Source organism: Anolis sagrei, chromosome 11 (genome assembly GCF_037176765.1).
Source record: "Anolis sagrei isolate rAnoSag1 chromosome 11, rAnoSag1.mat, whole genome shotgun sequence".
Classification (NCBI taxonomy): domain Eukaryota; kingdom Metazoa; phylum Chordata; class Lepidosauria; order Squamata; family Dactyloidae; genus Anolis; species Anolis sagrei.
This window is the reverse complement of record NC_090031.1, coordinates 4,745,986-4,769,000: the sequence shown is the minus strand read 5'-3', so window position 1 is coordinate 4,769,000 and position 23,015 is coordinate 4,745,986. Positions and strand designations below refer to the sequence as shown.

The 23,015-nt window shown below is 45.9% G+C and overlaps 1 protein-coding gene across 2 annotated transcripts in view; it reads left to right on the top strand.

Moving 5' to 3' along the window:
- The window catches only part of OLFM1 (olfactomedin 1), a 72,005-nt gene that overhangs the window by 22,404 nt on the left and 26,586 nt on the right, over window positions 1-23,015 (top strand). The window contains exons 1-3 of one of the 2 annotated variants that reach the window (XM_060757474.2): window positions 811-1,514; window positions 14,675-14,824; window positions 21,452-21,607. In XM_060757474.2, the coding sequence (XP_060613457.2) occupies window positions 1,365-1,514; window positions 14,675-14,824; window positions 21,452-21,607 (456 nt within the window). In that variant the 5' untranslated portion in view covers window positions 811-1,364. Of the gene's footprint in view, window positions 1-810; window positions 1,515-14,674; window positions 14,825-21,451; window positions 21,608-23,015 lie in introns of those variants that run through there. The other variant, XM_060757475.2, reaches the window with a different exon arrangement.

Genomic DNA, 23,015 nt, shown 5'->3' with positions numbered 1-23,015 from the left:
TCCCCTTTCTTCTTTTCCCTTCCCTTGCTCCTTTCCTTCTCCTCCTTTCTTCCTGTCCCTTTCATTCCTTTCATTTTCTCCTTCCTTCCTTCTTTCTGTTCCTTCCCTCCTTCTTTCCTTCCTCCTCTTTCTTTTCTCTTCCCCCTTTCTTTCCTTCCCTTTCCCCTTCCCTTCCTTCCGTCCTTCCTTCCTTCCTTCCTTCCTTCCTTCCTTCCTTCCTTCCTCCCCTTTCTTCTTTTCCCTTCCCTTGCTCCTTTCTTTCTCCTTCCTTCCTCTGTCCCTTCCCTTCAGTTCTTCTCTTCCATTCCCTCCCCACTCTTTGCCCTTCTCTCTCTGGAGGTTTGCACACACACACACACACACACACACACACACACACACAAATCCTTCCTTATGGGAACTTCAGGAGATCAATCCTGCCCTCCCTCTTCTTCCCTCTCCTTCTCTCCCTCCTTTTTCCCTCTTCCACCTTCCCTTCTCTTCTTCTCTTCCATTCCTTCCCCACTCTTTGCCTTTCTCTTTCTTGCACACATTCTCTTCCACACACACACACACAAATCCTTCCTTATGGGAACTTCAGGAGATCCATCCTGCCCTCCCTCTTCTTCCCTCCCCTTCTCTCCTCCTTTTTCTTTCCCTTCCACCTTCCTCCCTTTCCCTCCACCAGAGGGAAGCCAAACGCCAAGAGTGGAGGCTGGAAAGAAGGGAGAGGAGGAGTGTTGGGGGGCCCCTCCTTTTCTGTATCCCAGAGTGGCCCCGCCCACTCTGACGTCAGAATGCGCTTTCTGGGGGCCCCTCCCTCCCCTCCCGCCCCCTTTGGCTCAGTCCTCGCCCGGCCAAGCCTTTGCAAGGAAGGCAAGAGAGAAGCAGCTGGTGGGGGAAAGGGAGAAGAGGAAGAAGGAGGAAGAAGAAGGCTGGGGAGGGGGAGAGCCAGCCAAAGCATTGCAGAACCCTCCTCTGATTGACTTGTTGTGGAGAGCTGCTCTCCACTCAGCAAAGGATTGGCAGGAGCTGTCCATTTCAGCACCACTCCGCGCAGCCTTGGAGCTGTCCATTCAGCACCAGGATCTCTCCTGCGCGCAGCCTTGGAGCTCTCCCTTTCAGTACCGGGAGCTCCCTCTCTGCTTTCCGCCTTGCCGGGATGGGGCGGGATGGCCTCCTCTCCGGTGCCGCCTCCGCCCAGGATGCCGGGGCCGAGGCGCAGGGCATCCCGGCTGCCGCGCTCAGGGAACCCGGCTCAGAATGAAGACGGAGGAGGATCAGGAGGAGGTAGCGGCCGGAGTGCCTGAGCGGCGGAGGCGGCGGAGGAAGGGGGTCGGAAAGGGAGGCGGCGGCAGCGGCAACGGTGGCCCCCCAGCGCCACCATGTCGGTGCCCTTGCTGAAGATCGGCGTGGTCCTCAGCACCATGGCCATGATCACCAACTGGATGTCCCAGACCTTGCCCTCCTTGGTGGGGCTCAACACCACCAAGCTCACCGCCGCGTCCGGGGGCACCTTGGATCGGAGTACCGGAGTGAGTGTCGGGCGTGGGAGGGGCTGCGTGGGAGGGGCCTCACGGGTGTGGACCTCACAGGCACCCATCGTTTGTGGCCAACTGAGTCCAGAATTCTCAGCTGAGGGACCTCAAGGGTGACTTAACCTTTTGTGGGGTTTGTGGTGGATTTTGGTGGATTCCTTGGGGATTGTGATCTTGCAGAGGTGAGCGTCCAACAGGGAGGTTCTTGGTGGTCAAGCAAGTCCAGAATTCTCGGCTTAGGGATCTCAAGGGATGAATGAGCTCGGTAGCCTTAACCAACAGGGAGGTTCTTGGTGGTCTTCCCAAAATCTCCAGGACCTCAAGGGAGGGTAGAGGTTGGAACCAAGTTATGGAAGAGAAGTGGGTATGGACCTCACAGGCACCCATTGCGGGTTGTGGTCAAGCAAGTCCAGAATTCTCAGCTGAGGGACCTCAAAGGATGAATGAGCTCGGTGCCTTAACCTTTTGTGGGGTTTGTGGTGGATCATTTGTGGTCAAACGAGTCCAGAATTCTCGGCTGAGGGACCTCAAGTGATGAATGAGCGAGGTGCCTTAACCTTTTGTGGGGCTTGTGGTGGATTCCTTGGGGATTGTGATCTTGCAGAGGTGAGCATCCAACAGGGGAGGTTCTTGGTGGTCTTCCCAAAATCTCCAGGATCTCAGGGAAGGGTAGAGGTTGGGACCAAGTTATGGAAGAGAAGTGGGTATGGACCTCACGGGCACCCATTGCTGGTTGTGGCCAAGCAAGTCCAGATTTCTCGGCTTAGGGACCTCAAGGAATGAATGAGCTTGGTGCCTTAACCTTTTGTGGGGTTTGTGGTGGATTCCGTGGGGATTGTGATCTTGCAGAGGTGAGCGTCCAACAGGGAGGTTCTTGTTGGTCTTCCCAAAATCTCCAGAACCTCAGGGGAGGGTAGAAGTTGGGACCACGTTATGGAAGGGAAGTGGGTATGGACCTCACGGGCACCCATTGCTGGTTGTGGTCAAGCAAGTCCAGAATTCTCAGCTTAGGGACCTTGTGGTGGATTCCAACAGATGGAAACCATGATGGTCTTCCCAACATCTCCAGGACCTCAGGGGAGGGTAAGGCTGGGACCAAGTTATGGAAGAGAGGTGGGCATGGACCTCACGGGCACCCATTGCTAGTTGTGGTCAAGCAAGTCCAGAAATCTTAGCTGAAGAACCTCAAGGGATGAATAAGCTCGGTGCCTTAACCTTTTTTGGGGTTTGTGGTGGATTCCTTGGGGATCATGATCTTGCAGAGGTGAGCATCCAACAGATGCAAATCAGGATGGTCTTCCCAACATCCCCAGGACCTCAGGAGAGGGTAGAGGTTGGGACCAAGTTATGGAAGAGAAGTGGGCATGGACCTCACGGGTACCCATTGCCGGTTGTGGTCAAACAAGTCCAGAATTCTTGGCTGAGGAGCCTCAAGAGATGAAGGATCTTGGTGCCTTAACCTTTTGGGGTGTTGGGGGCTGATTCCTTGGGGATTGTGATCTTGTGGAGGCAAGCGTCCACCTGATGCAAATCAGGATGGTCGTCTCCAACATCTCCAGGACCACAGGGGAGAGTACAGGTTGGGACCAAGGTATGGAAGAAAGGCAGGTTCCTCTTCTTAACATCTCCTGGACCTCAGAGGAGGGTACACGTTGGGACCAAGGTATGGAAGAGAGTTGGGTTCATTGTCCATCCTCCTGGACCCGAGGAACCTCGATGTGATAGGTATCTCAAGTTCCTCACCTTTGGGGAGGTGATGGCAAATCCCATTGGGATTCTGACCAAAGATATGGAACCTAGAAAGATAGTCATGGAAGGAAGGATTATCAACTAGATGCAACTCAGAGAGGTTCTTGATGGTCTCCCCAACATCTCCAGAACCTCAGGAGATGGTCTAAGATAGCTTTGGGATTCTGACCAAAGGTATGGAGCCTAGAAAAACAGTCATGGAAGTCAGATGATGGAAGTCAGATGACTTCTTGATGGTCTCCCCAACATCTCCAGAACCTCAGAAGATGGTCTAAGATAGCTTTGGGATTCTTATCACAGCTATGGAAACTAGAAAGTCATTGCAGATCCCATTGGGATTCTGACCAAAGGTATGGAGCCTAGAAAGACAGTCATGGAAGGATCACCAACTAGATGGAACTCAGCTTGGTTCTTGGTAGTCTCCTCAACCTCTCCAGAACCTCAGGAGATGGTCTAAGTTAGCTTTGGGATTCTTACCAAAGCTATGGAAGCTAGAAAGTCACTGCAGATCCCATTGGGATTCTGACCAACGGTATGGAGCCTAGAAAGACAGTTATGGAAGGATCACCAACTAGATGGAACTCAGCTTGGTTCTTGGTGGCCTCCCCAACATCTCCAGAACCTCAAAAGATGGTCTAAGATAGCTTTGGGATTCTAACCAAAGCTATGGAAGCTAGAAAGTCATTGCAGATCCCATTGGAAAGACAGTCATGGAAGGATGACCAATTAGATGGAACTCAGTTTGGTTCTTGGTGGTCTCCCCAACATCTCCAGAACCTCAGAAGATAGTCTAAGATAGCTTTGGGATTCTGACTAAAGGTATGGAAGCTAGAGAGTCACTGCGGATCCCATTGGGATTCTGTCCAAAGGTATGGAGCCTAGAAAGAGAGTAATGGAAGGATGACCAACTAGATGGAACTCAGCTTGGTTCTTGGTGGTCTTTCCAACATCTCCAGACCTCAGGGGAGGGTAAGGTTGGGACCAAGTTATGAAAGAGAGATGGGTATGGACCTTACGGGCACCCATTGCCGATTGTGGTCAAACAAATCCAGAACTGTTGGCTGAGGGACCTCAAGGGATGAAAGAGTAATGGAAGGATCACCAACTAGATGAAGCTAGAAAGTCATTGTGGATCCCTTTGTGATTCTGACCAATGGTATGAAGCCTAGAAAGCGAGCCATGGAGGGAAGGATCATCTAGATGGAACCCAGAGAGGTTCTCGATGGTCTCTATAACATCTCCAGAACTTCAAAATACTGTGGACCACAGTTGAGGAGCTCCTAGTGTAGATCAAAGCACACCTTCTGCCCTACCTGCTTCTTCTCTTGTTGGGGAGGGTGATTAGAGTGAGGAGGACCCCCCAAGTGACAGGTGGCACCACATGGTGCCCTTGACTCACAACCCTCTGCCATTTGGACTCCTCTGTGAAATAGATGATTTGAGTGTTTTGGAGAAGGAAGGGTGTCTTCTGGCGGTTCTAAGGGGGAGGTGTGGGGAAAAGCAGGGGGCAGAGGTGAGGCTCAGGAGCCCAGCCTCCTCCTCGGCAAGCATCTGTCGCCGTAAATCCTGTGCGCAACAGTCTGCTCTGCCCATTGCTCAAGGACTGCAGCACCGAGTTACGGCTTGGCATGTGCGAACACACCACATGCCATGCTCAATGGAGAAAGCAGCGAGCGGCAGAGAAAGGGGGGCACCCCACTCCGTGGCTTTCTCCGGCATTTCCATTCATAGGCGATGGATGGGGAGAGATGGAGGAGAAGAGATGGAGACAAAGGAGGAATGGACAGAGCTCTCCATCCTGTGTCTTCTCCAAGCCACGCGGGGTTGCAATCCATTGGTGATTGATCGCCCCATTGAGACCATTTTGCATGTTTCGGTTGGGGAAACCGCATCTGCTCCAATACAGATGTTTGGGAACTGTCCGACGTGTGATCCAATACAATGGCCAGCATAGGGATCTTGTTTGCTGTGTACTAATCTTGTTGTGTATATAATAATAATAATAATAATAATAATAATAATAATAATAATAATAATAATATCAAACTGCAAAGACTCTGGCACAAGCCAGTCAAGGGGGTCCCAGTGGTGATCGGCACACAGGGTGCAGTACCTAAAGACCTTGGCCTGCACTTAAAAACAATCGGCGTTGACCAAATTACCACCTGTCAGCTTTAAAAGACCACCTTACTTGGACCTGCTCACATCATTCACAGATACATCACATAGTCCTAGACGTAGTCCTAGACGCCTGATATGTGATCCAATACAACAGCCAGCAGAGTGATCTTGTTTGCAGTGTACTAATCTTGTTGTGTTTATAATAATAATAATATCAATTAAATACCTCTAATATCCAATACTAATAATACTATAAATTAAATACATATACGATCCAATAATAATAATAATAATAATAATAATAATAATAATAATACATCTAATAATACATCTAATATCCAATACAAATAATAATATAAATTAAATACTCTAATATCCAATAAGAATAATACTATAAATTAAATACATATAAGATCCAATAATAATAATACATCTAACATCCAATACTGATAATAATATAAATTTAATACTCTAATATCCAACAATAATAATAATGTATTGTCGAAGGCTTTCGTGGCTGGAATCACTAGGTTCTTGTGGGTTTTTTCGGGCTATAGGGCCATGTTCTAGAGGCATTTCTCCTGACGTTTCGCCTGCATCTATGGCAAGCTTCCTCAGAGGTGTGATGCTTGCCATAGATGCAGGCGAAACGTCAGGAGAAATGCCTCTAGAACATGGCTCTATAGCCTGAAAAAACCCACAAGAACCTAATAATAATAATAATAATAATTAAATACCTCTAATATCCAATACTAATAATAGTATAAATTAAATACATATACGATCCAATAATAATAATAATAATAATAATAATAATAATAATACATCTAATATCCAATACTGATAATAATATAAATTAAATTCTCTAATATCCAATAATAGTAATAATAATATAAATACCTCTAATAACCAATAATAATAATAATATAAATTAAATACCTCTAATATTCAATAATAATAATACTAATAATAATACCTCTAACATCCAATAATAAATAATAATATAAATTAAATACCTCTAATATTCAATAATAACAATAATAATATAAATTAAATACCTCTAATATTCAATAATAATAATAATAATAATAATATAAATTAAATACCTCTAATATTCAATAATAATAATAATAATACCTAACATCCAATAATAAATAATAATATAAATTAAATACCTCTAATATTCAATAATAATAATAATAATAATAATATAAATTAAATACCTCTAATATTCAATAATAATACCTCTAACATCCAATAATAAATAATAATATAAATTAAATACCTCTAATACCCAATAATAATAATAATAATAATAATAATAAATTTCTTACCTGCCTCTCCTCATGGCTCGAGGCACAATGAAAGCACATAAATAATGCAAAAAAATAGGTGCCTCTAATATCCAGTAACAATAATACTATAAATTAAATACATATACGATCCAATAATAATAATAATAATAATAATACATCTAATATCCAATACTAATAATAATATAAATTAAATTCTCTAATATCCAATAATAATAATAATAATAATAATAATAATAATAATATAAATTAAATACCTCTAATATTCAATAATAATAATAATAATAATAATAATATAAATACCTCTAACATCCAATAATAATAAATAATAATATAAATTAAATACCTCTAGTATCCAATAATAATAATATAAACTAAATACCTGTAATATCTAATAGGAATAATAATACCTCTAATATCCAATAATAATAATAATAATAATAATAATAATAATATATTTCTTACCAGCCTCTCCTCATGGCTCAAGGCATAATGAAAGCACATAAATAATGCAAAAAATTCTATAAGTACACATATTAAAATGTATTTCTATAGAAGACATATTGAAATACGCCGAACAGAGGAATCATAAGGATGCATTTGCTCCCCCTTGTCTATGCCTCCCATCTGGCTTCCTCTTCCCTCTCCCATGTCTTCCTCAAATTTCCAAACATGTGGACAGGTAGACCTCAGGCGCATAAGGCATAGAGATCAAGAAAAGGGTGTATCCTCTGGGTTGTTGTGTGTTTTCCAAACTGTCTGGCCATGTTCCAGAAGCATTCTCTCCTGACGTTTCGCCTGCATCTATGGCAGGCATCCTCAGACAAGGTCCAGCTAATCACCTCCCAACAAAGGATTCCCCCAGGCAGTAAGAAGCCAGACCTTGAAAACTGCTAGGCCATTAAACGCTAATCAAGGGTGCCATTTGAAACACTCACACCTACGTCAAATAGACACCCTGGACATTATTCCACAGATATATAAACCCAATTTTCCTAGTTTCCAGCAGACCTCACGACCTCTGAAGATGCTTGCCATAGATGTGGGAGAAACGTCAGGAGAGAATGCTTCCGGAGCATGGCCAGACAGCCTAGAAAACTCATAGCGACCCAGTGATTCCGGCTGTGAAAGCTTTCGATAAGAAACCTCACAGATATATAAACCCAATTTTCCTAGTTTCCAGCTGACCTCACAACCTCTGAATGGGCGAAACGTCAGGAGAGAATGCTTCCGGAGCATGGCCAGACAGCCTGGAAAACTCATAGCGACCCAGTGATTCCGGCTGTGAAAGCTTTCGATGAGAAACCTCAAAACCTCTGAGGATGCTTGCCATAGATGTGGGCGAAACATCAGGAGAGAATGCTTCCGGAGCATGGCCAGACAGCCCGGAAGAACTCACAGCGACCCAGTGATTCTGGCCTTTGATGAGAAACCTCACAACCTCTCAGGATGCTTGCCATAGATGTGGGCGAAAGGTCAGGAGAGAGTGCTTCCGGAACATGGCCCGACAGCCTGGAAACCTCATAGCGACCCAGTGATTCCAGCTGTGAAAGCTTTCGATGAGATATATAAACCCAATTTTCCTAGTTTCCAACAGACCTCACAACCTCTGAAGATGCCTGCCATAGATGTGGGCGAAACGTCAGGAGAGAATGCTTCTGGGAGCCTGGAAAGCACACAACCACCTAGTGATTCCAGCGACAATACAGCGTATCCTCTTCTAAGGCTTGTCCTTCTTGTCAGTATGTATAGGGGTGACTTATGGGGATGACACCCCACAAAACTCAATGACATCGCGCTTCTGCAGGAAACGTGGTTGAGAAATGGACGGTTAGCGAGATATCCGGTGGGATTTTGCTGGATGCTTATCTCCCCGTCTGTCCATCCGTCCGTCTATCCGGAACGTCGAGGCAATCTGCGTGCTTTCCACGGAGGATAAAGACGAAAACGATCTCGTTCAATCTGCGGGAAATAAAAAGCCATGTGCCGTCCTATTAAAGCATAGCCTCCGGTGGGATTAAATCAAAGGAAATGGAAGGACGCCAGGAATACGGTCATCCCTGGAGATGGTTGGCTCCTTTACGGAAGGTGGCTCCGTTATGGAAGTCGAGGCAGATGGGCAACCCACCTCAGTCGTTATGTAAGAGAGAAGTCCTGGAATTGATTGAAATTTTAAATTATTATTATTATTAGTATTAGTATTAGTATTATGTCCCCAATATTTACCTCTTGGTGGGCAATGCTTCGTGGAGTATTTGTTGTCGAACCACTCTTGATGGACCATTCTTTGAACCTCCTTTTGTGGCACTGGTGATGCCTCTTTTCCTACTCCGTCTCCCAGTTAGTGGCTGGTTTTCAGGAAGGGTCTTGGACTGGTTTGCTTAGAGATGGGTCTGGACTGGTGCAGATCGTTGTGGGAAAGAAAGGAAGAGACCATGAAAATGAACAAAATCTGGCTACCAGTATTAAAAAAACTCTAAAATTTCAACAGCAAAACAGCAGAGAGGAAACAACCAGGCACATCTTAACACCTCTCAACAAAAGATTCCCCCAGGCTCAGCCAGGCCTTCAAATGCTAATGAAGGTGGTCAGTTGAAACATTCACACCTAGCTCCAGCAGACAAGAGTCCTTTGTCCCACCCCAGTCATTCCACAGATATATAAACCCATTGTCCTAATTCCAACAGACCTCACACCTCTGAGGATGCTTGCCATAGATGCAGGCGAAACGTCAGGAGAGAATGCCTCTAGAACATGGCCCTATAGCCCGAAAAAACCCACAAGAACCTAGTGATTCCAGCCATGAAAGCCTTCGACAATACATTAAAAGATCCGATGTTTTGGAGCCACTCGGATAGTCGGAAAAGGATGCTTAATTATCCAAACCAAAGCTGGATTAATTAAAATTTAGGAGTTATAGTCTATTGCTTTCGTGCAGAACTGGTTGCCTTCTTGTTGCATTGTGTTATGTATGTATAATAGCATTTCCTCACCAAACTTGCATTTTCTGAACCGACCATTTGGGGGCGCCAGAGAGCAGTTGCCTGTATTTCCAGTATCATCATAGACCAATGTTTCTCAACCTGGGGGTCGGGACCCCTGAGGGGGTCACAAGGGGGGTGTCAGAGGGGTCGCCAAGGACCATCAGAGAACGGTGTATTTTCTTTTGGTCATGAGGATTCCATGTGGGAAGTTTGGGCCAATTCTGTCGTTGGTGGAGTTCAGAATGTTCTTTGATTGTAGTACACTATAAATCCCAGCAACTTCAACTCCCAAATGTAAAGGTCTATTTCCCCCCAAACTCCACCAGTGTTTACATTTGGGCATATTGAGGGTTTCTGCCAAGTTTGGTCCAGACCCATCATTGTGTGAGTCCAGAGCGCTCTCTGGATATAGGTGAACTACAACTCCCAAACTCAAGGTCAGTGCCCACCAAACCCTTCCAGTGTTTTCTGTTGGTCATGGGAGTTCTGTGTGCTAAGTTTGGTTCAAATCCATCATTGGTGGAGTTCGGAATGCTCTTGATTGTAGGTGAACTATAAATCCCAGCAACTACAACTCCCAAATTACAAAATCAATCCTCCCCCAACCCCAGTAGCATTCACATTTGGGCTTATTGGGTATTTGTGCCCAATTTGGTCCAGTGAATGAAAATACACCCTGCATATCATATAACAGTAGTAAAATGACTGTTAGGAAGTAGCAATGAAAACAATGTTATGGTTGGGGGTCACCATAACATGAGGAACTGTATTAAGGGGTCGCGCCATTGGGGAGGTTGAGAACCACTGTCATAGACCAATCTCCCTGTTGTGCCACCTCTACAAAGTTCTGGAGAGACTTATTTTGCATAGAATTATGGAAAAAATAGACCCCTGTCTGATTCCACAGCAAGCTGGCTTCAGGAAAGGCAAAAGCTGCACATCGCAAGTGCTGAACCTGACTCAGCACATAGAAGATGGCTTTGAAAGGCAGCAAATCACAGGAGCTGTCTTCATAGACCTGTCAGCAGCCTATGAGACTGTGAACCACCGCCTCCTCCTGAGAAAAATGTATAGTATCACAAAGGACGACCACCTCACCCGCCTCATAGGAAACCTGCTACAAAACAGGAGCTTTTTTGTTGAGTTCCAGGGCCAGAGAAGCAGAAGGTGGAAACAGAAGAACGGCCTGCCTCAGGGGAGCGTGCTTGCTCCATCCATGTTCAACATCTACACAAATGATCAGCCACTGCCAGAAGGGACAGAGAGCTTCATCTATGCTGATGATCGTGCCATCACCGCTCAAGCAGGGAGCTTTGAGATGGTTGAACAGAAGCTCTCCGAAGCTCTAGGTGCCCTTACCGCCTATTACAGGGAAACCATCTGATCCCCAACCCATCTAAAACACAGACATGTGCCTTTCATCTTAAGAACAGACAAGCATCCCGAGCTCTGAGGATGATTACCTGGGAAGGAATCCCACGGGAGCATTGCAGCACACCCAAATACCTGGGAGTCACTCTGGACCGTTCTCTGACCTACAAGAAGCACTGACTGAACATCAAGCAAAAGGTGGGCGCTAGAAACAATATCATGCGAAAGCTGACTGGCACAACCTGGGGATCACAACCAGACACAGTGAAGACATCTGCCCTTGCGCTATGCTACTCTGCTGCTGAGTCTGCATGCCCTGTGTGGAACACATCTCACCACACTAAAACAGTGGATGTGGCTCTTAATGAGACATGCCGCATTATCACGGGGTGTCTGCGCCCTACACCACTGGAGAAATTACACTGCTTAGCCGGTATTGCACCACCTGACATCCGCCAGGAAGTAGCAGCCAATAGTGAAAGGACCAAGGCAGAGACATCTCCAGCTCTTCCCTTGTTTGGGTATCAGCCAGCACGTCAACGACTTAAATCAAGAAATAGTTTTCTAAGATCTACAGAGACACTCGCTGGAACACCTCAGCAAGCAAGAGTCCAAAAGTGGCAGTTGAAGTCCAAAACACCAGGAGGGCCAAAGTTTGCCCATGCCTGATCTGTACTGCTGAATGAATGCAATTTGAAACCACTTGAGGAATATTACCTGGGAAGGAATCCCACTGGAGCAGCCAATAGTGAAAGGACCAAGGCAGAGACATCTCCAGCCCATCCCTTGTTTGGGTATCAGGCAGCTGGGCCTAACAACAGGAGCTCACCCCGCTCCCTGGATTCAAACCGCCAGCCTTTCAGTCAGCAGGTCAGCAGTTTAACCCACTGCACCACCGGACCTATGGCTCTGCAAATAAAACTCATTTCACACACCCCCTCCCAAAAAAAACAACAACGGTGAGTTCCAAAGGTGGAACAAATGTCAGATCCCCTCCTTACCCAGCATGAAAGGACAAAGGCACGGAGATGCCTCAAGATGCTTTTAAGGCGGCTTAATTATTTATGCCCTTTGCGAAAAATAGACCCGGAGATGCGCTTCGGAACACCGTGTCCCTGGGAAGAAGAAACACAATTTGGAGAAGCTCTAAGAGGTTTTCGATGTCGAGGCTTCCATCTTGAGTTTTGGAATGGGTGTCTCCTTCTGCCAGAGCGAACTCAGACACGTTTCTGTCTCGGTGACTCGTTTTAGTGCCCTTGTATGCGCCCGGGTAGCATTGCCCAAACACGAAAGGCGCTGCAAACTAATCCAACCAGAGAAGACAGCCATAGCAGAGCAACCTGGACGCAGAATAGCTGCTGGACGCAGAATAGCCTTGCAGCTTCAAAGTCTGGCTGCTTCCTGCCTGAGGGGGGATTCTTGGTTGGGAGGTGTTAGCTGGCCCTGATTGTGCTGGACCACTCTCACAACCACCATGTCAGAATACACAGAGAAGCCATTGAAATCCATAAGCATGTGGACAATTTCAACAGAAAGGAGGAAACCACAGTATTCAAAAAAACTCAACATTAGGAAGAACTAATTAAGAAAAGCTGTTCAGTATTGGAACTCTCTGCTTCCAAGCTCCTTCCTTGGAGGCTTTTCAACAGAGGCTGGATGGCCAACTGTTGGGAGTGCTTTGACTGTGCTTTTCCCGCCTAAGGAGGAAACCATGAACATGAACACAATCTGGCTACCAGTATTCAAAAACTCAACATTAAGAAGAACTTCCTCACCATAAGAAAAGCTGTTCAGTAGTGGAACTCTCTGCTTCCAAGTCCAGTGGAAGCTCCTTCCTTGGGGGTTTTTCAACAAAGGCTGGATGGCCAACTGTTGGGAGTGCTTTGATTGTGCTTTTCCTGCCTGACCGGGAGTTGGACTAGATGTGGTCATGGGGGTTCCATGTGCCAAATGTGGACCAGGTCCATTATCGAAGGGGGTCACTGTGCAGGGTGAACTACAACTTCCTTCCTGTTGAGTCAGTCCCCCAAAGCCCTCCAGTCTGTCCAGTTGGTGATCAATTCCTCTGTGTGCCATAGGAAAGGATTAAGGGAGAGGCAGTGGGCGGGGGTCATGCAAATTTCACACCAATGGATAGAGAAAGGAACCCTGGGATGCCTGCCCAGATGAAACACATCAAATTTAGACTAAAATTTGATCAGTTGGTGATCAATTCCTCCGTTTCCTGTGTGCCATAGGAAAGGATAAGAAAGGGTTAAGGAAGAGGCAGTGGGTGGGATCATGCAAATTCCACACCAATGGATAGAGAAAGGAACCCTGGGGTGCCTGCCCAGATGAAACACATCAAATTTAGACTAAAATTTGATCAGTTGGTGATCAATTCCTCCGTTTCCTGTGTGCCATAGGAAAGGATAAGAAAGGGTTAAGGAAGAGGCAGTGGGTGGGATCATGCAAATTCCACACCAATGGATAGAGAAAGGAACCCTGGGGTGCCTGCCTGGACGAAACTCATCAAATTTAGGATAGAATAATCCCCAAATGAAAGGTGATGGACCATTGTGTTTGGGGGGGACATTGGCAGGGTTTGGGGTACGTGTTCATGGCGCTCGCTCTAACCTTTGGAGACTGTCCGCACTTGGAACTATAGCCTGTTTGTGGATGCTGGGGGCTGTTTGTGTAAGTGGACACCCCTGCCACACACACATTTTTGTATAGATTATTATTGTGTATAGATTATTATTATTTGACTGACACAAATAATAATTATTATTATTATTATTATTATTAGTAGAGACATCAGACTGGCAACAAAGATCCGCCTAGTCAAAGCCATGGTATTCCCTGTAGTCACCTACGGATGTGAGAGCTGGACCTTAGGGAAGGCTGAGCGAAGGAAGATCGATGCTTTTGAGCTGTGGTGTTGGAGGAAAGTGCTGAGAGTGCCTTGGACTGCGAGAAGATCCAACCAGTCCATCCTCCAGGAAAGAAAGCCCGACTGCTCACTGGAGGGAAAGATACTAGAGACAAAGTTGAAGTACTTTGGCCACATCATGAGGAGACAGGAAAGCCTAGAGAAGACAATTAGGCTGGGGAAAGTGGAAGGCAAAAGGAAGAGGGGCCGACCAAGGGCAAGATGGATGGATGGCATCCTTGAAGTGACTGGACTGACCTTGAGGGAGCTGGGGGTGGTAACGGCCGACAGGGAGCTCTGGCGTAGGCTGGTCCATGAGGTCACGAAGAGTCGGAGACGACTGAACGAATGAACAAATTATTATTATTATTATTATTATTTTCTCCCAATATGCCAGGTAATAGCGTTAACTCTGTGCCCATTTGTCTCCAGCCATTCCCTTCTTTCCTGGAAACTTGGCCAAGACGAGAGAGTCAAGGAGACCAGATCAAGGACTCTATGACTTTTGCTGTTTTAGTATTTGTTTGCGTCAGAAGCTCCTTTCCTTGTTCTGTCCTATTTTTTCAGAACCCTTACCTTGGCTCTCCTTTCTCCCCCTAATGCCTTTTACATGTTTCTCTTGGTCAACGGAAGGTGTGAACGGGCTCCTCCGTTCCTCGTCGGCTCTTCCTCTCAACCTGCCTTATTTCTGTCTGTCGTTCTCGCCAGGTGTTGCCGACCAACCCCGAGGAAAGTTGGCAGGTGTACAGTTCTGCCCAGGACAGCGAGGGGCGGTGTATATGTACGGTGGTGGCCCCTCAGCAGACCATGTGCTCACGTGATGCCAGGACAAAGCAACTGCGGCAGCTATTAGAAAAGGTGAGCGCACCTTCTCCAGTTTCACCAATTTTGGGGTTGGAGGAGGAGGGTGGATACTTCTGGGACGTCTCTCCGTGATGGGCCTTGGAGGCACGGTCCTGTCGTGGCTCCGGTCCTTCCTGGAGGGCCATTCCCAGATGGTGAAGCTGGGAGACGCCTGCTCGGACCCCTGGCCTTTGACCTGTGGGGTCCCACAAGGTTCTATTCTGTCTCCCATGCTTTTTAACATCTACATGAAACTACTGGGAGAGGTCATCCGGAGCTTTGGAGTTGGGTGCCACCTCTACGCAGATGACACGCAACTCTACTACTCTTTTCAACCTAACTCCAAGGAAGCCCCTCAGGTGCTGGACAAGTGCCTGGCCGCTGTGGCTGTCTGGATGAGGAGGAACAGGCTGAGGATCAATCCCAACAAGACAGAGGTCCTCCTGGTCAATCATAAACCAGATTGGGGTATAGGGTGGCAACCTGTGCTGGACGGGGTTGCACTCCCCCTGAAGTCACAGGTCTGCAGTCTGGGTGTCCTCCTGGACTCATCACTTACGCTTGAAGCTCAGGCGTCAGCGGTGGCCGGGAGGGCCTTTGCACAATGAAGTCTTGTACGTCAACTGCGACCGTACCTCGTGAAGGTGGATCTGGCCAGGGTGGTCCATGCCTTAGTCACCTCCAGATTGGTTTACTGTAATGCACTCTACATGGGGCTACCCTTGAAAACGGCCTGGAAATTTCAGCTGGTCCAACGGACGGCAGCCAGATTGTTAACTGGTGCTCCTTACAGGGAGCGGTCAACTAGGCATGTAGCCGGGGGGGGGGGGGGGGGGTTAGGGGCTTCAGCCCCCCCCCCCCCCCAAAATTCTCATGGTGGTTCGCAAAAAGGCCTTACTGGTGCATTATTTAAACTGTTATGTTTATTCATATCATGATCTGATCACCATACTCAATATATCCCATATTCATGGGGGTATTGGGGTAATGATACAAAAGGTTTGCTAGGATAGACCCTCTTTCACTCAGACTCAGCCCCCCCCCCCAAACTCAGCCCCCCCCCGGGCCCCCCCTGAAAAAACTTCAGCCCCCCCCCCCCCCCCGGCTATGGGCCTGCGGTCAACCCTCCTGTTTAAGGAGCTCCACTGGCTGCCGTTCATTTTCCGGTCCCAATTCAAGGTGCAGGTGCTTACCTACAAAGCCCTAAATGGTTTGGGACCCACCTACCTGTGTGACCGCATCTCTGTATACGAACCCACACAATCTCTTCAATCATCTGAAGAGGCCCTGCTCTCGCTCCAACCTCCATCGCAGGCACAATTGGTGGGGACAAGGGACAGGGTCTTCTCGGTGGTGGCCCCTTGACTCTGGAACTCACTCCCCAAGGACATCAGGCATGCCCCAACTCTGACAGTCTTTAGGAGGAGCCTGAAAACGTGGTTGTGTCAGTGTGCCTTCCCAGAATAAGGAAACTCCCAGCAATATGTTCCTAAATGCACTTTATTAGTGATCTAGGATTGTCTGCACGCTCCATCCCTCTTCCAAATTCTATCCTAGTCATATGTCACCTGGTCACGCTGTTCCACTTCCCAGACCCTCATCCTTCAATGGGTTTTCCATCATGGTTAGCTTCTTGATTCTAGAATTCAGTTGAGCTATTCCACTTCCCGGACTCTATTCCTTCAATGGGTTGTTCATCATGGAGAGCTTCTTCAGTTGAGCTATTCCATTTCCTGAACACTATTCCTTCAATGGGCCGTCCATCATGGATAGGTCCTTCATTCTAGTCTTCTATAGAGCTATTCCACTTACTAGACCTCATTCCTTCAATGAGTTGTCCATCATGGAGAACTTTTTCATTCTAGAATCCAATGGAGCTGTTCCACTCCCAGACCCTCATCCTTCAATGGGTTTTCCATCATGGTTAGCTTCTTGATTCTAGAATTCAGTTGAGCTATTCCACTTCTTGGACCCTATTCCTTCAATGGGTTGTCCATCATGGAGAGCTTCTTCATTCTCATCTTCAGTTGAGCTATTCCAATTCCTGAACACTATTCCTTCAATGGGCTGTCCATTATGGATAGGTTCTTCATTCTAGTCTTCAATAGAGCTATTCCACTTCTCGTTCCTTCAATGAGTTGTCCATCATGGAGAAGTTCTTCATTCTCATCTTCAGTTGAGCTATTCCATTTCCTGAACACTATTACTTCAATGGGTTGTCCATCATGGATAAGTCCTTCATTCTAGTCTTCAATGGAGCTATTCCACTTCCTAGACCTCATTCCTTCAATGAGTTGTCCATCATGGAGAACTTCTTCATTCTAGAATCCAATGGAGCTGTTCCACTTCCCAGTCCACTTCCTGGACCCTATTCCTTCAATGGGTTGTTCATCATGGAGAGCTTCTTCATTCTAGTCTTCAGTTGAGCTATTCCATTTCCTGAACACTATTACTTCAATGGGTTGTCCATCATGGATAGGTCCTTCATTCTAGTCTTCAATGGAGCTGTTCCACTTCCTGGACCTTATTTGTTCAATGAGTTGTCCATCATGGAAAGCTTCTTCATTTTAGAATTCAATGGAGCTATCCCAATTCCAGTTCCTTCAGTAGGTTGTCCACCATGGGTTCATCTCCCCTTCCTCACTTTCACATTCCTCAAGATGAGTAATACAATGTTTTCATTGGCCACTAATTTGGGGGATGGGTTTGCAAAGCTAAAGAAGAGAAACATGAGGGGAAAATATCCCACAAATCCTGATTTTTCTCCCTTTTTTACTTCCACTGTTAAGATTTTTGATGTAACATCTCACCTGCCCACATTTGAAAAGCTCAATTTCTTCTGAGAAACGATCGCTTTGTTTTGGCAGGCATCAATTATGAGATATGCACTATCCTTGACTGAATGCTCAAGATCATTACATGTCTGCCACGAAAAAATAAAACATTTCACATCTTGTCATCCAAATGTCACCGGATGCAAAATATCTAGAGAGTATCTTCTGTTCAGATTTGCAGATAAGACTTATTCATTTCAACTCAATTGAAGGGGTTGAAAACTATGGGTTGAAAAAAGTATTTTTGAAAATTCAGGGCAGTGGAATGTGTCCTTGTTCATTATCTCTGGAATTTGGAGGTGTGTCACCCAGAAACTGATGAATATGGATTGTGAAGATAGATAGATATACTGTAGATATTTCCATCCTCGCATGTAGAGAGTGTAGACATAAGGGTGTCTTTCTTACAAAAGTTCTGAAAGCAGAATGAAGAATGGCTTTAGCAGAAATAATGTCACAATCGAGATCCTAGGTTCCCAGAAATGTGTTCTTCCCATTGAAGTTGACCATAAAGTCATACTGGTAAACCTAGACTTTACTGAAGAGGTGTTCTTCCAGCTAAGGTTGATCATTTAGTTGCCCTAGAGAACTTAGAGATTTGCAAAGAGGTGTTCTTCCAGCTGAGGTTGACCATATATTTGCCCCAGAGGATCTATAAATTCCTAGAGAGGTGTTCTTCCAGTTGAAGTTGACCATATAGTTGCCCTAGAGAACCTAGAGATTCCTGAGGAGGTGTTCTTCCAGCTGATGTTGACCATATAGTTGCCCTAGAGAACCTAGAGATTCCTGGAGAGGTGTTCTTCCAGCTGGAGTTGACCATATAGTTGCCCTAGAGAACCTAGAAATTCCTAGAGAATTGTTCTTCCAGTTGAAGTTGACCATAAAGTCATCCTAGTGAACCTAGAGATTCCTGGAGATGTGTTCTTCCAGCTGAAGTTGACCACATAGTTACCCAAGAGAACCTAGAGATTCCTAGAGAAGTGTTCTTCCAGTTGACGTTGACCACAAAGTCATATAGGAGAGAGTTATTCCAGCTGAAGCTGACCACGTAGTTGCTCTAGAGAGGTATTCTTCCAGCTGGAGTTGACCATATAGTTGCCCAAGAGAACCTAGAAATTCCTAGAGATGTATTCTTCCAGCTGAAGCTAACCACATCGTTGCCCAAGAGAACCTAGAAATTCCTAGAGAGGTATTCTTCCAGCTGAAGCTAACCACATCGTTGCCCAAGAGAACCTAGAAATTCCTAGAGAGGTATTCTTCCAGCTGGAGTTAACCACATCGTTGCCCAAGAGAACCTAGAAATTCCTAGAGAGGCATTCTTCCAGCTGGAGTTGACCATATAGTTACCCTAGAGAACCTAGGGATTCCTAGAGAAGTGTTCTTCCAGTTGACGTTGACCACAAAGTCATATAGGAGAGGAGTTCTTCCAGCTGAAGTTGACCATATAGTTGCCCAAGAGAACCTAGATATTCCTAGAGAGGTATTCTTCCAGCTGGAGTGGACCATATAGTTGCCCAAGAGAACCTAGAAATTCCTAGAGAGGTATTCTTCCAGCTGGAGTTGGCCATATAGTTACCCTAGAGAACCTAGAGATTCCTAGAGAAGTGTTCTTCCAGTTGATGTTGACCACAAAGTCATATAGGTGAGGAGTTCTTCCAGATGAAGCTGACCATGTAGTTGCCCTAGAGAGGTATTCTTCCAGCTGGAGTTGGCCATATAGTTACCCTAGAGAACCTAGAGATTCCTAGAGAAGTGTTCTTCCAGTTGAAGTTGACCACAAAGTCATACTGGAGAGGTGTTCTTCCAGCTGAAGCTGACCATGTAGTTGCCCTAGAGAACCTAGAGTTTGCTAGAGAGATGTTCTACTAACTGGATTTGGAGGACTTAAGAGATTCCTACATCTGAGTGAGGCATGGACATCTAACTCAGAAGATATATCTATGTGATTTGAAGTTGCCTGTTGACTCATGCCTTTCATTGGGTTTTTCTTCATTAAGGAATATCACCCACAACACTGGTGTTCCTTGGTGGTCTCCCACACAAGCATTAACTAGACCCAGCCCTTGCTTTGCTTCCAAGATTACATTGGATTGGTTGACGCCAGGATTGTTAGGTTCTATTCAGAAAGGAGGGTGGGTTTGATATGTTATACATGGCTCATGTATCTGCCCATCTGTTCCGATGATGGATGCTGTGATCCCCAAGGCGGGTTCATGATACTTTCGTGGTGACAGTCTTTCGTCGCTGACATTCCTGTCTCACACGCCAACAATCAATGACTGTCATCTGCCAGCGACAAGGTGATAATTCATCGCTGAGCAGAAACATCCTTCTTAGTCAAAAGGTACTCTTGAGTGGTTACAAAGGAGTGTTTTCCTCTCAAGAAGGAGGGCCATGGACACAATGGCTGGTATCTAAGCTACTTAGCTATATTGCTACCTTAGTTGTGGCTTGTCCTCCACCTTCAACTTACCCAGAAGCATTGGACTTCTCTTCTCCTACTGATCGGGATACAACAGATAGACATTTCCTTCACACTGGTGATCTTCTTTGTGTCAATCAGAATCAGGATCCCAACTCTTCCTTGCATCCTTAAATTATCAGGTAGCAACCACCATCAGCTTTAGAGATCTGTTTTCCTACTGATTGAGTTACAACAGATAGACATTTTCTCCCTTTCACACCAGCGATATTCTTTGTGTTAATCATAATCAGGATCCCAGTTACAACTCTTCCTTAAATTGTTCAAGGAGAAGGAAAACATCAATGTGTTGTATCCTGATTGACAAGAGAACAGACCTTCCTCACTCACAATGGCTACTTCCTGAGAGATGGGCCTCCAACTTCCGTTGAAGGACCTCCAAGTCCCCACTAAGACAGGCAATTCTACTATGGAACAGTTCTTACCATCAGATTGTTCCTCCTAACATTTAGGTAGAATCTCCATAAGTTTATTTGATCAGTGTCCTTGTCTTCAGTAGCAGAAGACAAGCTTTCTCCATCTTCTACCTCAATGTGCTCCATAAGCATGGTCCTTAGTAGGATCTCCATGGGTTTGTTCAGTTTACAGCCTAGTCTCTACAATGACAGAAGCCAAGCTCACTCTATCTTCCATCTCAATGTGATCCATAGGGATGATTCTAGGTAGGATCTCCATGGGTTCATTTGGTATACAGCCTAGTCTTTACAATGACAGAAGACAAGTTCACTCTATCTTCTACCTCAACGTGATCCATAGGAATGGTTCTTGGTAGGATCTCCATGGGTTCATTTGGTTTACAGCCTAGTCGCCACAATGACAGAAGACAAGCTCACTCTATCTTCTGTCTCAGTGTGATCCATAGGGATGATCCTAGGTAGGATCTCCATGGGTTCGTTTGGTTTACAGCCTAGTCTCTACTATGACAGAAGACAACCTCACTCTATCTTCTACCTCAACGTGATCCATAGGAATGGTTCTTGGTAGGATCTCCATGGGTTCATTTGGTTTACAGCCTAGTCTCTACAATGACAGAAGACAAGCTCACTCTATCTTCTGTCTCCATGTGATCCATAGGGATGATCCTAGGTAGGATCTCCATGGGTTTGTTTGGTTTACAGCCTAGTCTCTACAAGGACAGAAGCCAAGCTCACTCTATCTTCTGTCTCCATGTGATCCATAGGGATGGCCCAGTTGACTTGAGGCATCCAGTTGACTGTTCAAGTCCAACTGAATTGCTGTTGTGGTTACTCCCATTATCTCCCCTGTCATTTTGACCTTCTCTTTGTCCCTCTCTGCCTCCACAATCCCACTTCGCTCTTTGCACAGGTACAAAACATGTCCCAGTCCATAGAGGTGTTGGACCGGAGGACCCAACGGGATCTACAGTACGTCGAGAAAATGGAAAACCAGATGAGAGGGCTGGAAACCAAGTTCAAGCAGGTGGAAGAGAGCCACAAACAACATCTGGCAAGGCAGTTCAAGGTGAGCCCATGGTCTGGTAAAAACTCTTCCATCTTCTCCAACTTTGTACCCAGGACAGATGGTAGTAACATTCCTTGGAGTGAGGGACAGCCCCAGAATCTAACCTTAGAGATAATCACCTCCCAGATAGTAGCGGGGCATGATAGGATGGCATCACCAGGCCCCTTCTTCCAGTCAAAGATGGAGAAGTAGGCTGGTCATGTCATCCTATAGCACTCTGATCTCCTGCATCACGTGGGTCAATTGAATGGTTTTAAGGTGGGTTTTGGGGTCATTTATGGTCATGACCATCGCCCCATGATTATAAATGGCACCAGAAAACAGTTAGGTGGCCCTGTGACTACCTTAGGACATTATAATTGAGTAAGAGGAAGCCATATATGGTATCACTTCAGGATCTCCAGAACATTTCATGGTCCCATGGTGGTTCTCAAGCTTTTGGTCCTTCAGATGATGCTGGAACTTTATCTCCCAGAATCTCTTACTCATCACCTCACTGGCTGGGGCTCCTGGGAGTTAAGTCCAAGCCAACTGGGAAGTCCAATGATTGAGAACAGACACCTTAGTGATCCTTCTTCAGGAAAGAGGAGATAGTGTAGGGTCTTCCCAGTTAGAGGGTTAGATAGGGGAGGTTGAAGCAGGGCAATCAAATAGAGAAGACCTGGATTGGGTTTGGAGGAGCTGGTCATGTCACCTTATAACACCCTGATCTCCTGGATCATTTGGCACAACTGAATGGTTTTAGGGTGGGTTTCGGGATCATTTATGGTCATGACCATTGTCCCATGATTATAAATGACACTAGAAAACAGTTAGGCGGTCCTAAGCCTACCTTAGGACATTGTAATTCAGTAAGAGGAAGACATATATGGTCTCACCTCAGGGTCTCCAGAATGCTTCATGGTCCCATGGTGGTTCTCAAGCTTTTGGTCCTTCAGGTGATGCTGAACTTTATCTCCCAGAGTCTTCCAACCACCATCACACTGGCTGGGGCTCCAGTGAGGTGATGGTTGAGGGATTCAAGCTAACTGGGGATATAGTGTAGGGACTTCCCAGTTAGAGGGTTAGATGGAGAGGCTGAAACAGGACAGTGAAAGAGGGAAGACCTGGATTGGGTTTGGAGGAGCTGAGAATATGGAGAGAACTCTTGAATCCCTCAACCATCACCTCACTGGAGCCCCAGCCAGTGTGGTGATGGTTGGGAGATTCTGGGAGATAAAGTTCAGCATCACCTGAAGGACCAAAAGCTTGAGAACCACCATGGGACCATGAAACGTTCTGGAGACTCTGAGGTGAAACCATATATGGCTTTCTCCTACTGAATTATAACGTCCTAAGGTAGGGTTAGGACCACCTAACCAAATATTATATGGCATACGATTTAATTTATTTATTTATTATGCAGCTC